The following is a 24,557-nucleotide window of genomic DNA, read 5'->3' on the forward strand; positions in this document are numbered from 1 at the left end:
TAATACCTGTGAACTATTTCACCACCCTGGTTAGGGTGGGCTGGTATGATGACAGTCTGTTTCCTGCTGCATAACCTGTGAGTTGACCTGAACCGGGAGTGCAGGAGCCAGAAGGACTTAGAAAGACTCCACTTTCTCCTGCTGCAGTGGGTGAAGAATGCTTCCACTGACCCAATGCAAAGGATCACGGGGGAAAGGAAGCAGGGAAAAAAAGGTACCACCCACCTTTCTGCTCAATCAATGGCATTTATGGAGTTTTTATTGTAGGCAGAGTACTGAAGTAAGCATTTGGGAGAGTACAAAAAGCAGAATTAACAGACACGTTCCCTGCCAATAACGAGCTTCCACCTCCCACTTCCAATCCTCCCCTGGCGTCTCTGCCTCCCTGTTACCACACAAAAGCAGGCCCACGGAGCAAGGGTGGGGCGGGGTTCCCTCCTTGCCTCTTAGTAATTAATCATGCTTGTTTTGTTAAACCCCACAGCTCTTCTCTGCCGAAGACAGTTTCTGGGAGCAGACAGACACCTCCTACTACAGTCTCTCCTTCCAGGCCTCTCCGCCCCCTCCCTCCTGAGGAAGGAGGAAGCTCGTGATTTAAGAAGCAAACAAGGCTTTATTTTTAACAGCGGGCAGAGTGGGGGAGGAAGGAGAGAAGGAGGAAGACTAAGGCAGCCCATTTGGTCAGGAGAAGGTCAAGGTTAGCAGGCAAGTCGTAGCTCTTCCTTACTGCCGGTCTCACTGCTCCTTGCTACCTTTCATTCATTCATTCAGTAGTATTTATTGAGCGCTTATTATGTGCAGAGCACTGTACTAAGCGCTTGGAATGTACAAATCGGTAACAATTTGTACCTGGTAGCCCCAAGCACAGCAGGGTGGGCGGTTCTCTCCGAAGTGACCTGCCCTGTGCCTCCTCCAATTTCTTTTTCTCATTTTCTGATATTTGTTAAGCGTATACTCTGTGCCAGGCACTGTTCTAAGCACTGGAGTATATCCAAGCTAATCAGGTTGGGCACAGTCCATGTCCCACTTGGGGCTCGCAGTCTTAATCCCCATTTTACAGATGAAGTCAGGGAGGCATGGAAAAACTAAGCGACTTGCCCAAGGTCACACAGCTGACAAATGGCAGAGCTAGGATTAGAACCCAGATCATTCGGACTCCCAGGCCCGTGATCTATCCACTAGGTCACACTGCTTCTCAATTGTGGAACTGGAGGCCAAAAAGGGGGAGGGGATGGGGAGAACCTACTACATGTGACCCAGAATTGCTCAGGAGAAATTCATGGAAGTGATCCCCCCCACCTCAGGGTACCGAATGTGTGTGTCTGTGAGAGTGGGGAGTGGGGAGGGGCTGGGTTGGATCCTCTACACAATCCTCCTACAGAACCCTGGATTTCTGTAGGAAATCCTCTGCCCTTCTTTAGAGGCAGAGACTCACTGCTGTAGCAAGCTAAGGATGCAAAGTGAGCTTGCAAGGTGAGGTGTCATATCCGACAGACAATTACTCTTCCCCCTTCAAAGCCTCCTCCAAGAGGCCTTCCCTGACTAAGCCCTCCTTTCCTCTTCTCCCATTCCCTTCTGCATCTCCCTGACTTAATCCCTTTATTCATCCCCCCATCCCAGCCCCACAGTACTTACGTATATTTCTGCAATTTATTTATATTAATGTCTGTCTCCCCATCTAGACTGTGAAGGTGTCTGTTGTATTGATGATGATGGTATTTGTTAAGCGCTTACTATGTGCCAAGCACTGTTCTAAGCATTATAGTGTACTCTCCCAAGTGCTTGGTACAGTGCTCAGCACACAGAAAGCGCTCAATAAATCCAATTGACTGACTGATGTTTGTAGAGGAGCTCCATGGTGATCTGCAGATCCCATAGGAGAAGTTGCTCCTTTCCAGGTTTTTCCTTGGAGGTGGGTATGGGGGGGGGGGGGGGGGAGCAGAGCCCCCAAACAGGAAAACAATCTTGAAACTCCTTCCTCTGTCTCCTCTTCTGCCTGACACAATTTGTTGCGTAGAACGATTTACCTCTGGCATTCCAGTACTTAGTCCAGCGTTCTGCACCCAGTAAGGGTTCGATTAATTTAAGTATTCGTTAAGTACTTACTCTATGTCAAGCACTGTTCTAAAGGCTGGGATAAATACAAATTAATAAGGTCAAACCCAGTTCCTCAGGCAAATCCTGCAAGCCATTGCAAATCCAGGGCCCACTCTCCCAAGGAGCTGTTGAAGTACTCAATCAATTAGTGGTATTTATCGAGCTCCTAATGTTTGCAGAATAACTGTAATTTATATTAAGGTTTGGCTCCCCCTCTAGACCGTAAGCTCTTGTGGGCATGGCCTGTGTCTGTTTGTTACACTGTACTCTCCCAAGCACTTAGTACAGTGTAAGCACTCAGTAAATACTATTGACTGTCTGACTTCTACTTGAACTCTGAGCCCCAGGAGGGACCTGATTATCTTGTGTCTACCCCAATAGTACTCAGTGGAGTGCTTGACACAAAGTAAATGCTTAACTAATACCACAGTTATTACCTATAAATGACAGCCCCAGGCTTCTTGGCATTGCTAAATTGATAAACACACCTTTGGGCTAGTGATAGTTTTAAAAAGGTTTAATCATAGCGACAGGCAAAACTGGATTTAGTCCAGCAAGTTTGTGTGCCAAGAAAATCAGAAGCTTTGCAATGTACGTCATTACAAGGCATTCCCTGAAATTATTAGAAACAGATGTCATTCAAGGTCGGTCCCTTAAAATCTACCCTTAATCAGCTACAATGAACCTTCTGCACCAAGTCAGTATATTTGGGGGCCAAAAGTGGGTTTTATTCATTTGCCTTGGTTTTGCATCAATCCATGGCCTGTAGAGAAGAAAATTGAATTGGGAATGTCTCCTGGAGGAAGTGGGTTTCGTGTGCTAAAGTATTCCCCAAGTCCAAGCCATAGATCTCCATTTTCTTCAGAAAATCCTTCCTTAAAGAAATTAAAAGGATTAAAAAAAATATCGAATGCAGAGTCTTCTTCCAGTTGATCTTTAGTCAGTGGCACAGGGAAACCATGGAAAATTGAAATCCCCAGATAGTCTAAAGAAAACCCTCATTTTAGTTCATCCTTCCAGCAAAGCCATTAGCAAGTAGCAAGTCAATTGACTTCCTTCCCATCACTGCTCCTACTGAGAGAGGGTCAGGAGGAGAAAAATGGCCAAAAGGCTTTCAGTAGGAGGGAGAAAGAGAAACAGAGGTCTTGGAAAATCCACAGATTGGATGATCAATCTATGCATTTTTGGTGCTTAAACTGTTTTATTTCCCATAGACTCAGGGATGGTGAGACTAAGTGTTCAGCTTTCCTTTTGTTCACGCTCAATTTCTGATTCTCAAGCATTAAGCCAAAGCTATCAGGTTTGTGATCAACAGTACTGTAGGGAAGGTTTGAATAAAGCAAATGCTTTCATGGGAAAAAAACACCCCTCTCCCCCTGCCACAAACACACACACAGAACTCTTTTCAACTTCAATTACCAGAGAATATAGCAGTGGTCCCACAGCTATACTGAATACAGTGATTCTAGTTTGTGAGGTTAAGAGGCAGAGTGGAAAGTTGGAGAGTTGGGAGAAGCTGGCCTTGAAACATTAGTCCTATGAAAAGGAACACTTTTAAGTAGGGCAGGATTTCCATTTTTAACCTACTGATACATTCTCAGTTTTAAATGTAAAAGATTCACATGTGTCTTAATACCCAATTACTGATCATCCCCTGAATTCCCTTTTTAACAAGTTTTCTATTCAAAGAATATTACTAGCATGTGAAAGGTGGAGAAGCACTTTGTTGTTGCTTAATGTCAAGGAATGGGCTCTTATATTCATTCAATAGTATTTATTGAGCGCTTACTATGTGCAGAGCACTGTAATAAGCGCTTGGAATTTACAAATCGGTAACAGAGACAGTCCCTGCCCTCTGACGGGCTTACAGTCTGCAATGATATCTCACTGGGACAGGGTAACAGTGTCAAGAAGCACCTAGCCTGGTTGGTTGAAAAATTCATCCCATTTAAAATGTGTGAACAATACATGGTGAAGAAAGGGAGTTTACACTAAAAATTAATGTTTCCTATTCCTGTTGGAGTCTTAATAGGCATGAGGCAATCAACACTTTAGCTGTAAAGGACACTTTAAAATATAAAACCTGGCTTTTAATAGTACTAGCGGTATTTTTTAAGTGCTTACCATGTGCCGAACTCTAGGGTGGGTACACTCTAAGCAGATCAGGCACAGTCTCTGTCCCACTTGAAACTCACAGTCGAAGAGGAGGAAGAAGGTATTTGTTAAATGCTTACTATGTGGCAAGCACTGTTCTAAGCGCTGGGGTAGATACAAATGAATCAGGTTGGACATAGGCCCTCTCCTGCATAGGGCTCCTAGCCTCGACCCCCATTTTACAGATGAAGTAATGGAGACCAAGGAAAATGAATAATAATAATCATAATAATTATGGTATTTGTTAAACACTTACTATATGCCAAGCACTGTTCTAAGCACTGGGGTAGATACAAGGTATTCAGTTGTCCCACGTGGGGCTCACATTCTCAGTCCCCATTTTACAAATGAGGTAATTGAGGCCCAGAGAAGTGAAGTGACTTGTCCAAGGTCACACAGCAGACAAGTGGCAGAGCTGGGATTGGAACCCACATCCTCTGACTCCCAATCCCGCTCTCTTGCCATTAGGCCATGCTGCTTCTCTCGTCTGCTGTGTGATCATTGGCAAGTTCATTCATTCATTCATTCAATAGTATTTATTGAGCGCTTACTATGTGCAGAGCACTGTACTAAGCGCTTGGGATGAACAAGTCAGCAACAGATAGAGACAGTCCCTGCCGTTTGACGGGCTTACAGTCTAATCGGGGGAGACGGACAGACAAGAACAATGGCAATAAATAGAGTCAAGTCACTTGACTGCTCTGTACCTCAGTTACCTAATCTGTAAAATGGGAAATTAGGACTGTGAGCCCCTGTAGAACAGGGACTGTGTCCAACCTAGTTAGCTTGTATCTACCAGTGTTTGATGCATAGTAAGCGCTTAACAAATACCATCATCATTAATATTATGACTGTGCTTGGCATATAGTAAGCGCTTAACAAATACCGCCGTTATTATTATTCAACGGCTTAACGGAGAACTGGAAACTAGGAAGGACGTCAGCTAGGTGTTATTTCACTAAGCAACCAGCAGGGGGAGGAAAGCGTCCATGTCAGCTTGGTGCTATTTCACGAGGCAACCAGCAGGGGGCGGAAGGCGTCCATGTCAGCTTGGTGCTATTTCACGAGGCAACCAGCAGGGGGCGGAAAGCGTCCATGTCAGCTTGGTGCTATTTCACGAGGAAACCAGCAGGGGGCGGAAAGCGTCCATTCAGCTTGGTGCTATTTCACGAGGCAACCAGCAGGGGGGCGAAAAGCATCCATTCAGCTTGGTGCTATTTCACGAGGCAACCAGCAGGGGGCGGAGAGCGCCCTGTCGTCTCGTCTCGTCCCCCGAGACGCGGGGCGCCGCAGCCGCCAGCTGGGTCCTGGCGCCCTCTGCCGTTACAACGGCAGCAGAGCAACAGGCGCTAAAGGCGTTCGGCGGAGCGGCCCGGGCGGCCCCAGCCACTGCCCACAGAAACCGCCTCCTCCCCTTCTCCTCCCTTTATTTGCTCCTCCAGTCCTACCCAGCCCTTCTGTGTTTTTCCTCTTCCTATTCCCAGCAGGATTCTCTTGCCGTGCGGCCCGCATGCTGCTTTTGTTCTTTCTGTTTAAACGGTATTTGTTACAGCACTTACTATGTGCCGGGTGCTATAATCATTTATTTAGTATTTATTGAGCGCTTACTATGTGCAGAGCACTGTACTAAGCACTTGGAAGGTACAAGTCGGCAACAGATAGAGACAGTCCCTGACCTTAGACGGGCTCACAGTCTAATCGGGGGAGATGGGCAGACAAGAACAATGTTGGTATTTAAGCGCTTACTACGTGCAGAGCACTGTTCTAAGTGCTGGGGGAGATACAGGGTCATCAGGTGGTACCACGTGGGGCTTACAGATCTAATCCCCATTTTCCAGATGAGGTAACTGAGGCACAGAGAAGTTAAGTGACTTGCCCACAGTCACACAGCTGACAAGTGGCAGAGTTGGGATTTGAACCCATGACCTCTGACTCCCAAGCCTGGGCTCTTTCCACTGAGCCACACTGCTTTTCTGCTGTTCTAGGCACTGGGGATAGACTCAAGCTAATCAGGTTGGACACAGTCCCTGTCCCATATGCCGTTGGCAGTCTTAATCACCATTTAATAATAATAATAATAATAATAATGATAATAATGTTGGTATTTGTTAAGCACTACTATGTGCCAAGCACCGTTCTAAGCACCAGGGGAGATACAAGGTGATGAGGTTGTCCCAGATGGGGCTCACAGTCGTCATCCCCATTTTACAGGTGAGGGAACTGAGGCACAGAGAAGTTAAGTGGCTTGCTCGAGGTCACACAGCTGACAAGTGGAGGAACCAAGATTAGAACCTACGACTTCTGACTCCCAAGCCCGAGCTCTTACCACTGTGCCACACTGCTTCTCATGGATGAGAAGTACATTTCATTTCACAGATGAGGTACAGAAAAGTGAAGTGACTTGTCCAAGGACACACCAGCAGGCAAGTGGCCAAGTTGGAATTAGAACCCAGGTCCTTCTGACTCCCAGGCCTGTGCTCTATCTATTACTATTCACCTGGGTTCTAATCCCAGCTCCACCACATCTGCTGTGTGAATTTGGGCAAGTCGCTTCACTTCTCTGTGCCTCAGTTACCTCATCTGTAAAATGGGGCTGAGTGTGAGCCCCATGGGGGAACTTGGACTGTATCCAATCTGATTAACTCTCTTCTACCTCAGTGCTTAGAACAGTGCGTGGCAGGGAAACTAGGGAGGAGGAGGCTGAAATAATCTAGCCCCAATATAACTAGAGTTGTACTAGAGCTATAACTGTTTGGATGGAGGCGAAGGAGTGGATCCCAAAGTTTTTGCAAAGACAGACTCCACAGGATTTGGCAGTTGAAGGACAGGAGAGGCTCCTGGGACAGGGACGACGGCAGCGATATTAACAGACAGAAAAGTAGAAGTAACTCTAGGAAGCAAGAATAACTCAAAAGCACAGCCTCACTTGGCTCAGTTCTGGCTTTCTGCTTCCAGACTCTTTTGGAACCCATTCCCTCTGGATAGCACACCCTCAAGTCAGTCGATTGATTTTACTGAGCGCTTACTGTGTGCAGAGCACTGTACTAAGCACTTGGGAGAGTACAATATAACAGAGCAGTAGACACCTTCCCTGCCCACAACAAGCTAACAGTCTACAGGCGGAGACAGACATCAATATAAATAAGTTGCAGATGTATACATAAGTGCTTTGGGGTGGAGAGGGGCATGAATAAAGGGAGCAAATCAGGGCAACGCAGAAGGGTGCTGAAGAAAAGGAAAAGAGGGCTTAGTCAGGGAAGGCCTCTTGGAGGAGATGTGCCTTCAATAAGGCTTTGAAGGAGGGGGGAGCTCATTAGGAGCAGGGAATCAGTTTATTGCTGTATTGCACTCTCCCAAGCACTTAGTAGAGTACTCTGCACTCAGTAGGCACTCAATAAATACAACTGATTGAGGGAATGAGTGGGAGAGAGCCATGCCTTAGCCCTGAAGTACTGCACTGCCTCTTGATGGAGTCCTAGACTTTTCTGTCTCCAGCTGGGCCCGAGCTTAGAGGAGGCTTTGCCTTGGGGCCAGCCGGAGATCAGATCGGCCACCTCTGACTGGCTTCAGGGCTTGCTGGGCCAAACTCTGACCCTAGGCAAGGCCCTGCTGACCTATTCACCTTTCCCAGTCTGGCATCTCTACCTATCTGTGTGTCTAGATAGATCCAAAGTTGCAAACACATTGTAGGGACAATACCAAACTGTGTATTATTGGTGGAATTCGTTATTTCCACTTCCCTAATGGCAGATTCGAGTCGACCATCAGCTTCATAAGGCAGAAGCTTTTAAGAGGGAAAGGAATGGAGATGCCAACATTGAATACTATCCAAAAGGTTTAAATAAAAGGATCTCTTTATTTTGATTTTGAAAACTTTAATAAAATAAGGTGAGATTATAAGAAAAATTACATTAAAAATCCGGTAAACAGAGCCATTATAATGTCTTCCCATTCTTTACAGGTAAGAGGAAGTAGTTTTCTAAAGTCTGGAGACCGAAAGCGTTAATGCTACTGAACTTTGCACTTAAAGATAGTGAGCAAAATTAACTGCCTAAAATGCATTAAGACAAATAGAAAACACGATCTCTCGTGGGATCTTATGATCAGTTTTCGAAGGAATAGTTCTCAGAGAAGGAGAATCACCTTGCTAACTTTCAGAATGAGGGTGTCTGTGATGTGATGCCATAACTTGAAAAGACCCTTAAAACAAGTAGCCCTCCAAAAACGCCTCTTCAGGATCCTCAACTGACATGGAATTCAGATATGCAATCGACCTCCTTTCTCTTCCATCGCTATAGCTCAGTTTCCTGCTGGCACTGGAGAAATAAATTAAAAAACAACAAACAACAACAACAGAGAGAGAATCAAATTATAGTCCTCCAGCAACTAAACAGAGAGTGTTATTGGTAAAACTTCCACAGAAGTTAGACTCTTCCAGTGCTAGGTACAGTAGTTGGCACATAGTAAGAGCTTAAGAAATACCACAGTTAGTATTATTATTCTCTGAAAAGAAAGGATTTGACTATTAACGAAGCCATCATTTCCCTCCTTACAGTCCCCTCCTGCATCACCTCTATGCACCCCTTAGGAACTTTGATACTTAACTCCAGCCTCACAGGACTTATGCACGCATCCTTATACTCTACTATTGTTTCCTGTTTTACTGTCTGTCTCCCCCTGTAGACTGTAATTTCCTTCTGGGCCTAAGCTTAATAATTAATAATAACAAGGTTTAAGCCTCATTAAGATCATATCTCCTCCAAGAGGCCTTCCCTGATTAAGCTCTCTTTTCCCTGACTCCCTCTCCCTTCTGGAGCACATCTGTAATTTATTTAATGTCTGTCTCCCCCCAGATACATGCTCACAGTACATGCTCAATAAATACCACTGATCGACTGTCTATTTTAAATCCTGTTGCCACCTACACAAAGGACTGAGTATATCTTAAACCCTCAAAATAGAACGCTTACTATGAGTTAGAAACTTTTTATTTCCAAAACTCCTTTGAAAGACCGAGATCAGTCAGTTCCATAATGTGCTTGTTGTATTCTTGAAGAACCTCGTATTAAGGAGAAACTGTATTCTTTTGCTTTGATCGATGGCGTGCACATGCAAAATGCCAGTTCTTCTGACACTGCAATCACTGTCTATCCAGAAAGACACCCACTGTCAGAAGAACGTACCCCAGATTTCTCAAGAGCGTTCTATCCAAAACTCATTAATGAAAATACACTTTATGGCAGAACTGATAAGAGATTTTCTGTGTAAATATCACTTGCCTTGGTTGAAGTTTTTGCCCAGGTGATCCAAAAATTTGCCTCCGGTTTAATCCACAAGCACCTGACGTCCCAGATTCTGGTGACAAAATCAATGGAAAGAACAAGGTAGATAATATTTTCAAAACGTTTTACATCAATTTCAACCTTAAAACAGAAGATCGGTAAGATAATGGATTAAGAAGATAGTTTAGGACAAAAAAAATCACTTCCTCAGGCTATATTCCATTTGTAGTGAAATAATGAAATAGGAGTGAGGAGCCCCAGGACAGAGAAAAGCAGGGGAAAATAAGAAAGCCTGTCAGAAAGTTGAATGAATTCCTTTTCCATTTCCTCTCCAAAATCCTGATTGCTTGAAGATCTGGTGGACCTTAAAAACTGGTTTTCTGATTAAGCCATTTCACATTTTGTAGGAATTAAGTTTAGTATTTTGAAATTAACAAAATAAAGATTTTAATTCTTCCTATAAGCCTGAGTATCATTATTCAATATTACAAGTTCTGAAACCACTCAACAGCAGATTTCCATCCACAGCACCCACCCAGCAGGACTGATGCTTTTTAGATCTGCATTTACAGACAACTGGGTGGTGAAGTTCCAAAAAAGGAAAAAAAAAGGCATCTAGGGAAAATGCAGGAATTTAGAAAATCATTTATAATTTAAAATTTAAATAGAACATAAACCTCCTTTCTTTCCAGATGTAACATTTCACTTTTACACATTATTTTGTAGGGATTAGCAGAATCACAGAATTCACTTTCAATAAGGAAATTATAAAGTACATACACTTTCAAATCTAAAAAAAAATCTCATGTTGTTGCCTTTGAGATACAGAAATATCAAAAAGTGGGAAAAAATTGAACCATATCAAAAGCTGCTTTGTTTACAATCTTATTGTTTCCACCTGCTAACATAGCAGGAGTTGAATGACCACACTACAGGAAAAATAAATTATCCCTAGAGGATAAAAAGAACAGACTCTGGCTTCTACACTAAATTTACAAGAAAAGGGAGGGAAGGGCAACAAGCCGCCTTCTCCCACACTCCTAAAGTGCTCTTCTTGCCTCTTTGTGGACTCTGGTTACCTCAAAAACCATTCAACCAGGTTCTCAACTGCACTCTTAAAAGCAGAAAAAGCAAGAGAATATACTAGCACACTTTTCTGATTTCAAAGAACCAACTGGGAGTACTTGGTAAAGCAAGAGTATTATATTTCAACAGCTCTACTGTAAGTTGATACAATGTGAGTTTTCATTTTAAGAAGAATTTTTCTTATTTCTCCCTATAATGAAGTTTTACCGATACTGTCGGTGGTGGAAAGATCTGGCTTTAAGAAAGAGAATCCAGCACTTACCTTTAGTAAATGTGCAGGGACTCCCATGTTGGTTAGCCATTGGGCTAGTCAAACCCCTAGAGTTCTGAAAATGAAAGTTTAGCTCATTAAATCAAGATCAAGTGATCATTTTCATTATTTTAACATATAGATTAAAAAAAAGTCGAGAGATGAATTCAAATACATCAAAGTCACCTCTGGAAAGTCTTTTAAAAATACAAAGGAGACGGATGGACGTAAGATAAATTTATATAAAGAGTCAAGGGGTACAGAGAGACCTGAAGAGAGTAGCACGGATACATAATTGAGTGCCCTCTGGATACAATTCACTATACTGAGGGTTTGAGAAAGACATGGTCCCTACCCGTTAAGAGCTCACACTCTTAATGTAACAGAAATGTTAACCAAACTTTTAACACACGGCACACATGTGAAAGACACTTCCTCAATCTGTTCAGCTTCCTGGAACCACTGTGGGTAAAGAGGTATAAAGTGTTTTTTAAACACAATTTGCTTCAGAAAGCTATTACTGATAATGAATGTTTTAAGACCTTCCCATCATCTGCATTGGGTTGAAATTAGAGTGTGAAAAATCTACCCCCTATTTTCCCATGTTGTGATGATGCAGAACAATGGACATATTCTGTCCTCGAGAAGCAGAGTGGCCTAGTGGAAAGAGCATGGGCTGGAAGTCTGGGGACCTGGGTTCTAACCCCGGTTCCACCACTTGCTTATTGTGTGACCACTGGCCAGGTCACTTACTCTGTGGCTTGGTTTCCTCATCAGTAAACTGGGGATGGAATAGCTGTTCCCATGTGGGACAGGGACCATGTATAGGCCATATGGCTCTTGAAAAGATGAGGTCTGAAGTAGTTATTACATACTGATAGGGACTGCTGCCTGAAAGGAAGCCATACTGCTACTGTGCAGTTCCAAGACTTCTGTCTCCCTAAAAAGTAGAGGTTAAAACTCCTATAGGAACTGCCAGATTTTAGAGATTCCTTTCATGTTCTAGCACATGTTAAACACTTTAAAAATGCTAGGATAGCCAACAATTTCTATTAACTATCAATGACTTAAAGTATAATTTTAAAAAAGTTACCATATTTTCTGATTCCAATTTGGGGGAGTTGCAGCTTTGCCAGGTTTTGGGAATCATTCCGGTAACCTCAGTTGAGCAATCTCTCCCGTGTTCCTGTTGATGATTGTGCTCTTTGGGAAAGGTACTTCTCAGTATGTTTTTCTGTCTCTTTGCAGGGGAAAGCAGTGAAGGATCACAGTGGAAATGGGTTTCTCTCTTGATCCTGGTGGTGCCGGGTGATGTTTGCACTGGGGACTGAAGTTTATTGACTGTTTGGGGCACTGGTATTTCTCTGGCATTCTGCTGGGGTGAAGTTCTCTGGGATTCTTTAAGGCCATATTCCTGATTAAATTTTCTCAAAGGGGCTAAGATCCTCCAATGAGTCTCTACCAGCCTTGCTTTCTCTACAAACAGTTTGGGGTTTGAAGCTCTCCACGTTCTTTCTGATTTTAGAGGGTCTCTAGGGAAATATTTACGAAAACAGTTTTCAAATTCATCTTCATCTTTCCTGGGACTTCTTTTCAGCCACAAATGTCCAAACTGTCTCAGGGGTGACGATTTTATTTTAGGGGTGAGGGACTTCTGCGGTTCGCTGGGAAAGTATTCATGAAAAATTCTTTCAAACGCATCATCATACTTCCAGGGACCTGGTACTAAATCTTTATTTGGTGATGAAGGAAGTGAATGGCTTCTCTGCAGGTGAGCATTTCTAAGGGTTTTCCATTTCCAGCTGCTTAGCCCTTCACCAGAGATTCTCATATTAGGCAAGTTCAATTTACAAGTTGGCGACCTCAAAGTTGAAATGCCACATGAAGTTACAGAATCAACTTTGCCTACATCCATCGAATCAAATGCTGTGCTGGAGCCTACGACTGATTCCAGGGAAGGGTATTTTTGAAAGGATTGTTTAGACCTAATTGGGTCCCATTTAGAATGCGGAGATAATTTAGAGGCTCCATATGGGCTTCCATCCAAAGGGACATCTTCCAATCCAAGAGAAAAACTTGGAAATGTAGTACTCTGTAAGATTTCACAGCTGCCTGTCTTTCTGCTTGACCCACTGTCTATGCTTCTAGCACCTATTACTACTTCACTTGCCTCAAAATCAGTGCAAGGCTCCGAGCAAGGTAAATCAGAAAGTTGCTTCTGGTGGTTCTCTTCATTAATCATTTTCTTACTCAGATTGTATGGAAATGGAAATTTTTTGCTACTTCTCCAGTGCAAATCTAACTTTTCTTTCCTTGAATTTTCTAACCTCGCTATTGTGTTGTTCAACTTGTACCTCCTGGAGAGTCTAGCTTTGAAAGAGTATTTGTTTTGGGAGTTCGAGGTTCGTTTCAAAGACGCACGCACAATCCGACTCATTGAATTCACCATATCTGGGTATAGGTCTTGAAGTGTAACATCGCTCCATGTGCACTCTTCATTTGCAGTGAGATACTGATCTACGTAAAAATTACCACTGGCTTCTTCATCCCGATGAAGTCTTTGATTTTGGGGCACAACCTCCTTGTTTACTGAACTACGACAGGAGGGGTCCAGTTCCTGAAGAGATGAAGAGGTATGCTTCTGTGGAGATTCTGGATTTCTTCCTGAAGCATTATCATGGTAGCCTATGAGATGAGAGAAAGAAAGGGAGAGAGAGAGGAAGAAAAAGGAAGAGAGGACAAAGTTAGGGTTCTTCAAGTACTTGTTTTGGTGGGATCAGATTTTTAATGAGACCTTCCCTATAACTTTACTCACCAAATGATCACAAACTCCTCATTGTATGCAGTATATTTTAATAGGCTCTTCTTCTAAAGTGGCTGGGTATCTGTGGAATTTGCTGGGAGCAAAGAGCCAGGGAGAAGGCAACTCTTGTGGTTGGAATCGTCTTTAGGGTGAGGAAAGTGGAAAGAGAAGGAGGATATGTGATTGTACTCTCCAAGCGCTTAGTACAGTGCTCTGCACACAGTAAGTGCTCAACAAATACAATTGAATGAATATGTGATTGAAAGAGAAGTCCAATCAGATGCACCTGGGCTATCAGATTATAATTAGCTCAAACTCTCAAAGAGAAGAGATGGAGAGAAGATGGGAGGGATGGGGAAAGGAAAAAGGAAAGAGAGAATGAGGAGGAAGTCCTTTCTTTTTAATGGACTCATTGGTCCTTGTTCATTGGTTGCCTGTGGGCATGAATAATGTCCGTGAACTCTAATGCAGTCTACACTCCAAAAGCGCTTAGTACAGTGCTCTGTAATAATAGTAATCATAATGGTACTTGTTAAGCATTACTATGCGCCAAGCACTGTTCTAAGCACTGGGGTAGATACGAGTTAATCGGGTTGGACACAGTTCCTGTCCCACTTGGGGCTCACACTCTTAATCCCCATTTTAAGGGCAAGGTAACTGAGGCCCAGAGAAGTTAAGTGACTTGACCAAGGTCACACAGCAGACATGTGGCAGAACTGGGATTAGAACTCAGGTCCCAGGCCTAAGCTCTATCCACTACGCTGCACTGCTCTCAGCATACAGAGTAAGCATTCAATAAAGAACAGCAATTGATTGTTGATCACAAATGTATATATTGTTATGCCATATCTGGCTTATTGTTCCCCAAAGAATGATCTTTTATCCATGTACTAATTTGTTCATATTTTGTCAGCTGAATTTGCTCCTTATACATATTTTCAACATTTAACTCAATTAGGGTTTCAAAACTAATGGGAAAAAAGCAGCACTTCTCCACATCTCCTAGCTACAATTAAGACACTCAAGTTTCCAAGGTGTGAGAATATTTCATTCATTCAATTGTATTGATTGCTTACTGTGTGCAGAGCGCTGTATTAAGCGCTTGGGAAAGTACAATGTAGCAGAAGAGAGACAATCACTGCCCACAGTGAGCTCACAGTCTCACATGCTAAATTTGGGGAGAAAGTATAACCAGAATATTAAAAAAAAATGGGCGTAAGATGTAGCCTACACAAGAAATCTTTAGAGACCAACACACCCCATGAAATACTTTTTGCAATTTGCTTACCTGGCAGAGATTTAGTTGAGATATTTACTGAAGAAATAATAGTACGAACAGGTTTTGCTTCTCCTGTATCTGTCAACTGGAAACAAGGTAAATTCTTTAGTTTAAATGCAATACCGGCAATCTCGAGAAACTCATCTTTAATAAACCCTTTTTTCCCAACTCCTGTTTAAATCCACATAAAATCCTCTTTGCAAAAATCTTAATTTCATACTGTCCTGAAAATCTAAACTCAAATCATACTATTGTATTTAATTGGCACTGAAGGGCTATTTTAGCAAGGCATAATTACCTTTGGAGGAGAACTAAACTTACGTTTTATTCAGTATTGTAACTCAGTAAATACTTTACTGAAAAAGTTTTCTTTACTAAACTAAGCATGCTCTTTTCTGTAAGTAGATGCAACATGTTCCTCATGAACTAGAAATGTTGAATGGTTAACAGGTCTCCTGTTTCTCTGACCCATTCAACAACTACAATCACTGTAAACTCAGTAAAACCTCAGAATTTGCATTCACAATCGGGAAATTCCCAGCATCTTGAGTCCATTAAGGCTCAGTCTTGTTTTCCTCATAACTGCATTTATCTGATTATTAAGGCAATGAAGCTGGATCAAATATTTTCTCCACCTACTCTTACCCTAAATTAGGTACATATTTCATATAGGAAATTGTATATTTTCAGCACTGAGTTTTTAATTTGCTTGTGATCACAAAAGTTTCAAGTTGTACTCAGGACAAATAGAATTTAGAAGATTAAAACTGTAGAGCTGTACTGCAAATAGGTGAATAAAATCTACCAGCCCATCAGAATCTTTTACTGGCCTTCCCACATCTTGTTTAAAATGAGCCACATAACCAGGTTGTAAACTCTTTCTCTTCTTAAATCATTAGTATCTCTTCCTACCTACCTTCTTTATCAGTAATCTATCTTCTTTTCATAAATACCATACTATCCCAGACATATTCCCCAAACAATACTTTAAGGGCAGTGATGAGATCTGGAATTAAGATGGTAGAACTGGCAGAAGAAGACTATGCTATGCAAGCTTGGCTGTGACAGTGGGGGAAAACCTGAAGGGAAGTGGGAGCACCTGCTGTATACTGACATCTAGCATCTAGCCGGGAATGGGGCCGCAACGAGTCTTGGCAGCCATTATTGGCCATTGGACAAATGTCCAAAGGCTGCTGCAATACTCTGTCCCTTTTGGGAAATAAACCACTAGGAAAAGCTGGTATACTCAATATCGTTAAGCTGGGTGTATCTAATTCCTAGTGTATTACAGGCATATGAATTGATATGAACCATTCTTGTAACCGTAAGCTTGTTGTGGGCAGGGACCGTGTCTACCAACTCTGTTAAATTGTTATATTGTATTCTCCCAAGTGCTTAGTAAATAGTAAATGCTCAATAAATACTACTGATTTATTGAACCAGATTCTGAGCAACTAAGAGCTTCATTGACCAAATTTGGGGAAATAAAATAAACTTGAAAACATGTTACTAGATTCAAAAATGAAAAAAAGATACCAACAGTTGATGCTAGTGATGTGCTATGCATGCCTGTTTTTTCTAGCTGATTTCCACCTCATTTTACAAATTTTGGGGCCTTACAAAGGATAGCAGAATTATTGAATATAAAGGAATTGAAAAAAAATGGAAACAGTCATTTGATTTCAGATTGGATGAAAGCCAAATTAACTGAAAAGCCTGAGAAGAGACTGGTTACCTCTATCCATTTGGGATAATTCCTTTCGTCATTTTGAAGTAACACATCAACACTGACAAGGCGCTTCTTTTTGATTTCATTTTGTGCAGGTCTTTCCAGTGCAGCATGCTCCAAATATGAAAAAATACCAAACAAAACACAACAAAAAAAACCCACAAGAGAAATGAATATTCCCACCAAATGTGGATAGCCCTTTCTCCTACAGTAGTGTGACATCCTGGTGAACTTTGGTTGTCAAAACTACATCTACATGTTTCAAAAGATTCAATTTTATTTTGGCTTGGCAGCTCCAAATGGGGAATCCCAGAGGACCCTCAATGCCCGGTCAGTCGAGGGTTTTTGGACAATCTGCCCTGACCCAGGCCTCGGGGACCTTGGCGGATCCCAATCTGTATGCAAAGGCTGGGCTCAAGCAGGAGTGTGGCTGAGGGAAGATTAGAGTTTCCAGGGACCATCGCAACCTGCAGGGATATTTCAGTCCACTAAGGAGAAGTCTGAGGATGGCCCACATTAACCTAGGCCCACCGGGTTCCACCTCCTGCAGACGGGGAACTTCCGAGGGACCCCAAACTGGCCTGCTCTCGACCGGGGGGCCTGGGCTCCTCAGGTTTATCCTTGTCTCACACAAGGTGAATTGGGTTTGGGGGCTGCATATTTCATTCTAGTGATTTTTCAATCTCACGCCTGGCCAAATGGAAATGGTAAGCAACAAAATATTCCAGGTTTCAGCTGCACTGGGAAGCTGTGAGACAATCCAGGTTTAGGACTCGAAGTTGAGGCAGTATTAGCAGATGAGAAGGGAACGGCAGAGGGCAGTTCATGAGGAGGAGGATGGCAACAACACGGCAGAAGTCAGGAAAGCTGAGATTCAGGTAGAGCACACACTACTATGTTCTCCAGACTTCATTTCAGCTGTTGGCCAATTTAGTGGAAATAGCACAGAACTCGGAGTCAGGCGACTCTGGATCTAATTCTGACAAGTTCTTGGCACTTCAGTTTCCTCCTCTGTAAAATGGGGATTCAGTACCTTTCCTTTTTTAATTATTTATGGAATTGTTAAGCACTTACTATGTGCCAGGGACTGTTCTAAGCACTGGGGTAGATGGACAAATTGGACACAGTCCATGTCCCACATGGGGCGCACATTCTTAACCACCATTTTACAGATGACAGAAGTGAGGCACAGAGAAGTGAAGTGACTTACCCAAGATCACATGGCAGACAAATGGCAGAGCTGGGATTAGAACCCAGGTCCTTCTGACTCCCAGGCCCATGCTCTATCCACTAGGCCACACTGCTTCTCCCCACCTAGAATGTGAGCCTAATGAGGGACTGACACTGTGCCTGACCTGACTGTATTGAATCTACCTTAGAGCATAGGGTAGTCTTTGACACATAATAAGCATTTAAATACCACAAGCAATGCTATTATTTGAGCATGCAGGAATACATGGTCTTATTTGCAAACATTCTCATCTTTATTTCTAAGTCTATCACAAGTTAGTGAAATTTACTTACACAACTGAAGCTCTCATGAAAAGAACAAGTCTTTCCCTCCAAGTTAATTGTTTTCAGCTGTTTTCCGATCAAAGTCACTTCAACATTGTCGCACTCCACATCAGATGTAACATCGCCACTGCTGTTTTCTGCATCTAAAGTAAAAAACTAGTTCCAATAGTAACTAACGAAACAAGTTTTCCTAGAAGAGATTATATTAGTTGCTATAATAGAATATTTTCAATCTCCAGTTACTCCACAAATAAGGAAGCAAAAGAGTTTCAGCTCTGAAATATTTGGAAAATACCCAGATTTACAGGATTTTTTGTTCTTCCTAATTTAAGGAATATCCCATTTTTTAAATGAAAGAGTTGGTCTCTGACTTCAGTTCTGCCTTTTTAATAAACATATTTTACCAAGGGAATGAATATGCAGCATCAAAAATTACACTGATGAACATCAGTTCCTAATGGTAAATGTAGTTTGTTAATGAAAGCTAAAAGTTAAAAATTTGCTTAGGAACCGTGACAAACAATTTAATCCGAAAAATCAGCACCTTTTCAGATTTTCCCTAATTTCAGTGATCTAAATGGCAATAACTAATCAAGAGAAAAATACTTGTTTGCCCTGTTTACTATGTATATATCTGTTTAATAGTTCATCCATGTGGATCTTAGGAAAAAGAATGAGTCAAAATGTGTTCTCAGAGTTGTCAGTGCCTATGAGTGCCGAGGAGCAGGAGTTTGGTGAAGATTTCCATGCCAGCAACTAACTGCAACTCCTTTTCAATTTGAATAAGAGTCATTCTCTAAAAGCATTTATAGGATATTAAAAGGAAAGAGTGCCTATCTTATCCTGGATGTCACCATTTTTCTAATCGTTTGGACTCAGAAGTGTGGAATGCACAAAGTTGGACAGAAAACAAATGAAATTTGATTGAATGAGTGAACTGACTTGAAAAAGCAAAAATAAATTAATATCTGAGTGCAGAAGGCTTATTTATGAAGGGCAGAAAGACAGTAGGATAGTCACAGGATCCCATAAAGCCATAAAGCTGGAAAAGCCAGTAGCAAACCCATCCTAGGTGAAGGAGCCGGGTTCGAAAGCTTAAAGCAGGGTTCAGAAATCAAGAACAGTCACCAAACCCAATAGGAAGACAAGGAAGAGGAGGAAATTAGAGCTTGACTCAGAACCTAATTAATCATGATTTGTTACACCTAAATTGAGAGAAAATAAAATCAACCTAGATATGCTTGCATCAGGCTTTGGTGGTTCGTTCTCTTTCTTTATATTAATGTCTGTCTCCTCCTCTAGACTACAGTAAGCTTGTTGTGGGCAGGGAATGTGTCTGTTATACTCTTCCAAGCGCTTAGTGCAGTGCTCTGCGCACAGTAAGCGTTTGATAAATATGACCAGCTGACTCCTTCAGCTCCCCAGTAGGCAGGGACAGTACATCTCTTGTGTATATATTATGTATATATGATTCTATTTATCTATTTTGATGGTATTGATGCCTAACTACTTGTTTTGTTCTGCTATCTGTCTCCCCCTTTTAGACTGTGAGCCCGTTGTTGGGCAGGGATTGTCCCTATCTGTTGCCGAATTGTACATTCCAAGCGCTTAGTACAGTGCTCTACACACAGTAAGCGCTCAATAAATACGATTGAGTGAATGAATGAATGAATCTCGGTGCATATTGGACCAGGTTAGGCCTGGGCAGGGCTGGGATAGGGCTGTGATTGAGTCTATCCTGGATTTCTGGTCTGCCCAAGGCAGTAGCAGTAGCAGAGAAGCAGTATGGCAAAGTGGATAGAACACAGACCTAGGAGTCCGAAGGTCCTAGGTTCAAATCCCAGCTCCACCGCTTATCTGTGGTGTGACCTTGGGCAAGTCACTTCACCGTGCCTCAGTTACCTACTCTGTAAAATGGGGATTGAAACTGTGAGCCTCACGAAGAACAAGAATTGTGTCCAACCCAATTTGCTTGTACCACCCCAGCGCTTATTACCTGTCACATTATAAGCGCTTAACAAATATCACAATTATTATTATTATCCAATTGGAGCCGTGATCTTGACTTTAGATCACAGGCTAACCACTGCCTGCTGCCACTTCTGGTCCTCCAGCACTGAGGCTGTACCTCGGGCCATCTATCTGCAATGCTTCTGGGAGCCTGAGGTTCATGAAGGTGAGGGCAGGAGGGAGAAAAAGGCCAGTGTGCCCTAGTGAGCCGTGAAGTTCTCAAAAACCTCAGGTGGGCAACAGGGTCCCTGTACTGACTGGTTCTTCCTGTTCCCCTCTTGTTGACAATAATAATAATAATGGTGTTTGTTAAGTGCTTACTATGTGCTAGGCACTGTACTTAGCGCTGGTATGGATACAAGCAAATCGGGTTAGACACAGTCCCTGTCTCACATGGGGCTCACAATCTTGATCTCCATCTTACAGATGAGGTAACTGAGGCAGTGAAGTGACTTGCCCAAGGTCACACAGCAGACAAGTGGCGGAGCTGGGATTAGACTCTCAGGCCCGTGCTCTATCCATTATGCCATGCTGCTGCTCTTGACAACCCCTGATTACACCCATGAATGCAAAGGAAGGGTCAGAAGATGTCCCTCTTCTCATGGTGGCTAGGTTAAACTCTCTAAAAGGGAAAGGCAGCTGCCTGCTCAACAGTCCCCAGTGGGCCTGGGCGTCACCATGCCTTTCTCTCCCAGGGCAGTCCCTATTCTACTCGCCCAGTTGGATTTTCTAATTGCCAGTGGCAAGCAGGCAAAGTTACTCCTTGACCTTGTTTATAAGCCCATATCACATTACAGCAAAAATTTCAATAAGTGACAGTCACGGAATTTAATTGTAGAAATAGCAGAAGTTATGTCAGACCTAGATTCTCATACTGCCAGGCTCATTCATTGGCTTGGAAAATTAGTCTTACCTCTGGATGGAACTGGATTTTCTTCATATAGTTGACTATTCGACTCCACAGGGGCTTCCTTAAAATATGTAATTTGAATAAAATGAATATCTCATCAGCCTAACCATTAGTTTCACAGCTACTAAAATCTGAAACCAACTGGTTTTTACTCAGTGAGAAGTCCACTACTAGTCCACAATAATCCAACAACTGCATCCTGGTCTACCTAGAAAATTAACCCCAGTGTTTCCAAAACACAGTATTCTTTGAATTAAAGTTTCCCATAAAACTTCTCAGCCTTTTGAGTGCTAATTTACCTTGAAATTACACTGCAGGGGCATCTGCCTGTAACTTGGCAAGGGGAGAATTAAGCAGGCTTAATAAGGTTTCTCCTAGGGACCATGGAAGAGAAAGTAACACAATCAGTTTTCATGACATGTTTTGGCTAGGGGAATTAGGGAATATTTGGGTGACAATGTCAGCCTATTGAGACAGACTGCTTTGGGGGGATGGAAGAAACATTCTGGGCTTGGCATTGCCCACAGTTAGTAAGACGATGTGCGTTTTCCTTAATGCAAGCTTCTGCAATAATTCGACCTCCTTACTATAAAAGAACTAGGTGCAACTGGGAAGGTATAAAGTAGAATAGCCCAGCTGGTTTGTTCCAAAATTAAAGGGTTGTTGTTGTTTTTTTAAGGACTCTTGCTTGGAAAAAGTAGAGGCAACTTCTCCCCCAAATGATGACAGCAAAAACAGAAGCTTCTTTTTTTTGGAAAAAGGCAAGCTCAATACGTAACAGGATACAGCAACATAATTTCCCAGATTCTCATGTTAAGTACGACCAGGTTAGAAGTTTTTATGATTTTGGGCCCCAAAACAACAGGTACACCTGTTAAAACAGATTATTCCAGAAGCATTAATCCAGTCATGGATATGAAAGAAACGGCTCCCGTTCAAAACATATGACAATCAATTCTAAACCCAAATCGTAGTGATAATTGCCACCTATATTGTTGGGACAGACTTTTCAAGGAGCACTTGATGAGCATTTTTCAAGGAGCAACAACTAAAATGCTTTACTTTATTTTTAAATAACACTGTACCCAACCCCTTCACATCTTGTCTTAAAGCTTTAAAATCTCTCATAAAAGCAAATCAGTTTTAGATAAAAAATAATCAAATTGTAAAAGTGAAGTACAAATTGATATTCAGTAAACAGCAAAGTGGAGGAGAAAAAAGAACAGTTTGTGAGCCTTTAGGTTAGGTAGAATGTGTGGTTACAGTAGTTTACTGGAATTTAGGAACCCTGGTTTCTATTTTTGCCACCATTCCTAAACAGTCCTTGTTAGATCATCCAGTGTTTATACTTCATCTGACCAGCAGAAATTTGGCTATCCAGCTCAAAGGAGAGAAGCAAGAAAGGGTCATGGAGCTGGGAAGCAACTGTGCTTCTACATCAAGTTCCTGAAGGGCTTTAAGTCCCAACTCAAAGATCAGGACCTCTTCATTGTCCCCGAAAAAGTGCAAGTCTTTCATCAGAAACAGTCAAGACAGATTAAATAATTGGTAAAGATTTCACTGACATAGCATCTCTAACTTGACTGGAAACAGTGAAGTGTCATCAGCAAGAAACAGATAACAAGAAAGCAGATTTAAACATCCTCTAAGGAAATTTATCAGTGGAGAAACTCAATAAGGGTCAGGTTGAAGAAGGAGCCCCAGAACCTGGTGGTCTAGTGATTTAGGAAGAGAAAGGGTGCAGGACCCCTGAGAGGGCAAAGAGTCTCACTAATAATAATAATAGTATTTGCTAAGTGCTTACTATATTCATTCATTCAATAGTATTTATTGAGCGCTTACTATGTACAGAGCACTGTACTAAGCGCTTGGAATGTACAAACCGGTAACAGATAGAGACAGTTCCTGCCCTTTGACGGGCTTACAGTCTAAGCAGACTATATGTCAAGCACTGTTCTAAGCACTCAGACCAAAGGTATTTTCTGAAGGGATTTTTAAAGTATCAGGAAAAAAATTAGAATTTGCCTAGGGCAAAGCTAACATTATCAGGGGTTGATGCATGCAGACAAGTACTATGGATTTACAGTTAAATATATCATAAGTATCTTACTTCTAAGTCTGTCCCAGCACAGACTGCTTGAGGGACTACTTCTATTTTTTTAGGCTTTTCAACCAGGCCCTAGCACTCTCCCCATAGTTCTCTAACACCTTAAGAAATTATGAGAAAAACTGATGCTTCTTAAATTAAAAAATAAACAATTTAGAGAGGGCTATTTGTATTACCTAGTTTGTCTTCTTGTGGTTGACTTGCCATGAGGAGATTGTTCATGAGAAAGTAAAGGAAAAAAAAATCTGCTTCGAAAACTACTTCTCCTACTAGTTGGTTTGCAAAAAAGGAATAGTAAATGAGAAAAATGTATTAACCTCCCATAATGACGGGATAGACCCAAATTCAGTAAATAGGGAGGCTGTTCTGTATCTATGTCTTTCAATCTCGGTTACGATTCTAGACCAATATCTATAATTCTTACCACTGTTCTTCTAGAATAAAAAAGTCTGCAAAATTCATTAATAAAATACCTGTGTTTTGTTTCTTTTCTTTATCTTTTGTGGTGTTTCACCCCATACTTTTGGTCCTTAGAGAAGAAAAAAAAAATTAAAGTTACTATGAGTCTAGCATTAGAAGTCAGCCAAACCTCTTGCTAACTCCTAGGACAGAAAATTTTTCACTCACATAAAGGGAAAAGACCCTACATCCCCAAAGTTGACTGTTTCTGTGTTAAATCTAGTTCAAAATAAAATTTGTTAATTGATGTTTCAGAAATAAGCAATGGTCTCAACTTACTCCAGAGTAAAATTGGGATCTCTTTTCAAGTTTGAAAACTAAGGTTGACTTTTGGGAAGCTGGTGTCTCTGCCTGGGATCTAAGAAAACCCCTCCCCTCCCAACCCCCCTCACCCACACCACCAACCGGAGTTTGGCTACCCTGCTCCAGTACTGTGTGCCAAGCCCTGAACTAAGCACTGGGAAGGAGTTTACATGTGGGAATTAATAATAACTAGTAATAAGAATTGTGGTATTTGTTAAGCTTTTACTCTGTGTCAGGCTGGGGAGGAAACAAGCAAATCAGGTTGGACATTTGGGGCTTTCCATCTCAATCCCCATTTTACAGATGAGGGAACTGAAGCACAGAGAAGTAAAGTGATTTGCCCAAGGTCACACAGCAGACAAGGGGCGGAGCCGGGATTAGAACCCATGACCTCTGACTCCCAGGCCCGTGCTCTATCCACTAGGCCATGCTGCTTCTGGTATTTGAGGGTGTTGAAAGAACTAGTCAGGTGATTATCTAGGGATATTTCTTCAAAAGGAATTGGGGGCTAAGAAAGGGTCTCTAAGCCATTAATTCTAGGCACTTTTTGATCATGTCTAGAAATGTCAAACA

The 24,557-nt window shown here is 42.1% G+C and overlaps 1 protein-coding gene across 5 annotated transcripts in view; it reads right to left on the reverse strand.

Moving 5' to 3' along the window:
- Positions 1-8,087: 8,087 nt before the first annotated feature.
- Positions 8,088-24,557, reverse strand: part of LOC103170512 (Holliday junction recognition protein) — a 41,990-nt gene continuing 25,520 nt past the window's right edge. For all 5 annotated transcript variants that reach the window (XM_029081293.2, XM_029081292.2, XM_029081291.2 and 2 more), the window contains 9 exons: positions 23,696-23,751; positions 21,119-21,176; positions 18,205-18,338; positions 16,687-16,794; positions 14,961-15,036; positions 11,963-13,554; positions 10,882-10,945; positions 9,531-9,606; positions 8,088-8,567 (listed from right to left, as the gene is read on the reverse strand). In XM_029081293.2, coding sequence (XP_028937126.1) covers positions 8,453-8,567; positions 9,531-9,606; positions 10,882-10,945; positions 11,963-13,554; positions 14,961-15,036; positions 16,687-16,794; positions 18,205-18,338; positions 21,119-21,176; positions 23,696-23,751 — 2,279 coding nt within the window. In that variant the 3' untranslated portion in view covers positions 8,088-8,452. The remainder of the gene's footprint in view (positions 8,568-9,530; positions 9,607-10,881; positions 10,946-11,962; positions 13,555-14,960; positions 15,037-16,686; positions 16,795-18,204; positions 18,339-21,118; positions 21,177-23,695; positions 23,752-24,557) is intronic.

The sequence above is a fragment of the Ornithorhynchus anatinus genome, chromosome 16, assembly GCF_004115215.2.
Source record: "Ornithorhynchus anatinus isolate Pmale09 chromosome 16, mOrnAna1.pri.v4, whole genome shotgun sequence".
In the NCBI taxonomy this organism is placed as follows: Eukaryota; Metazoa; Chordata; class Mammalia; order Monotremata; family Ornithorhynchidae; genus Ornithorhynchus; species Ornithorhynchus anatinus.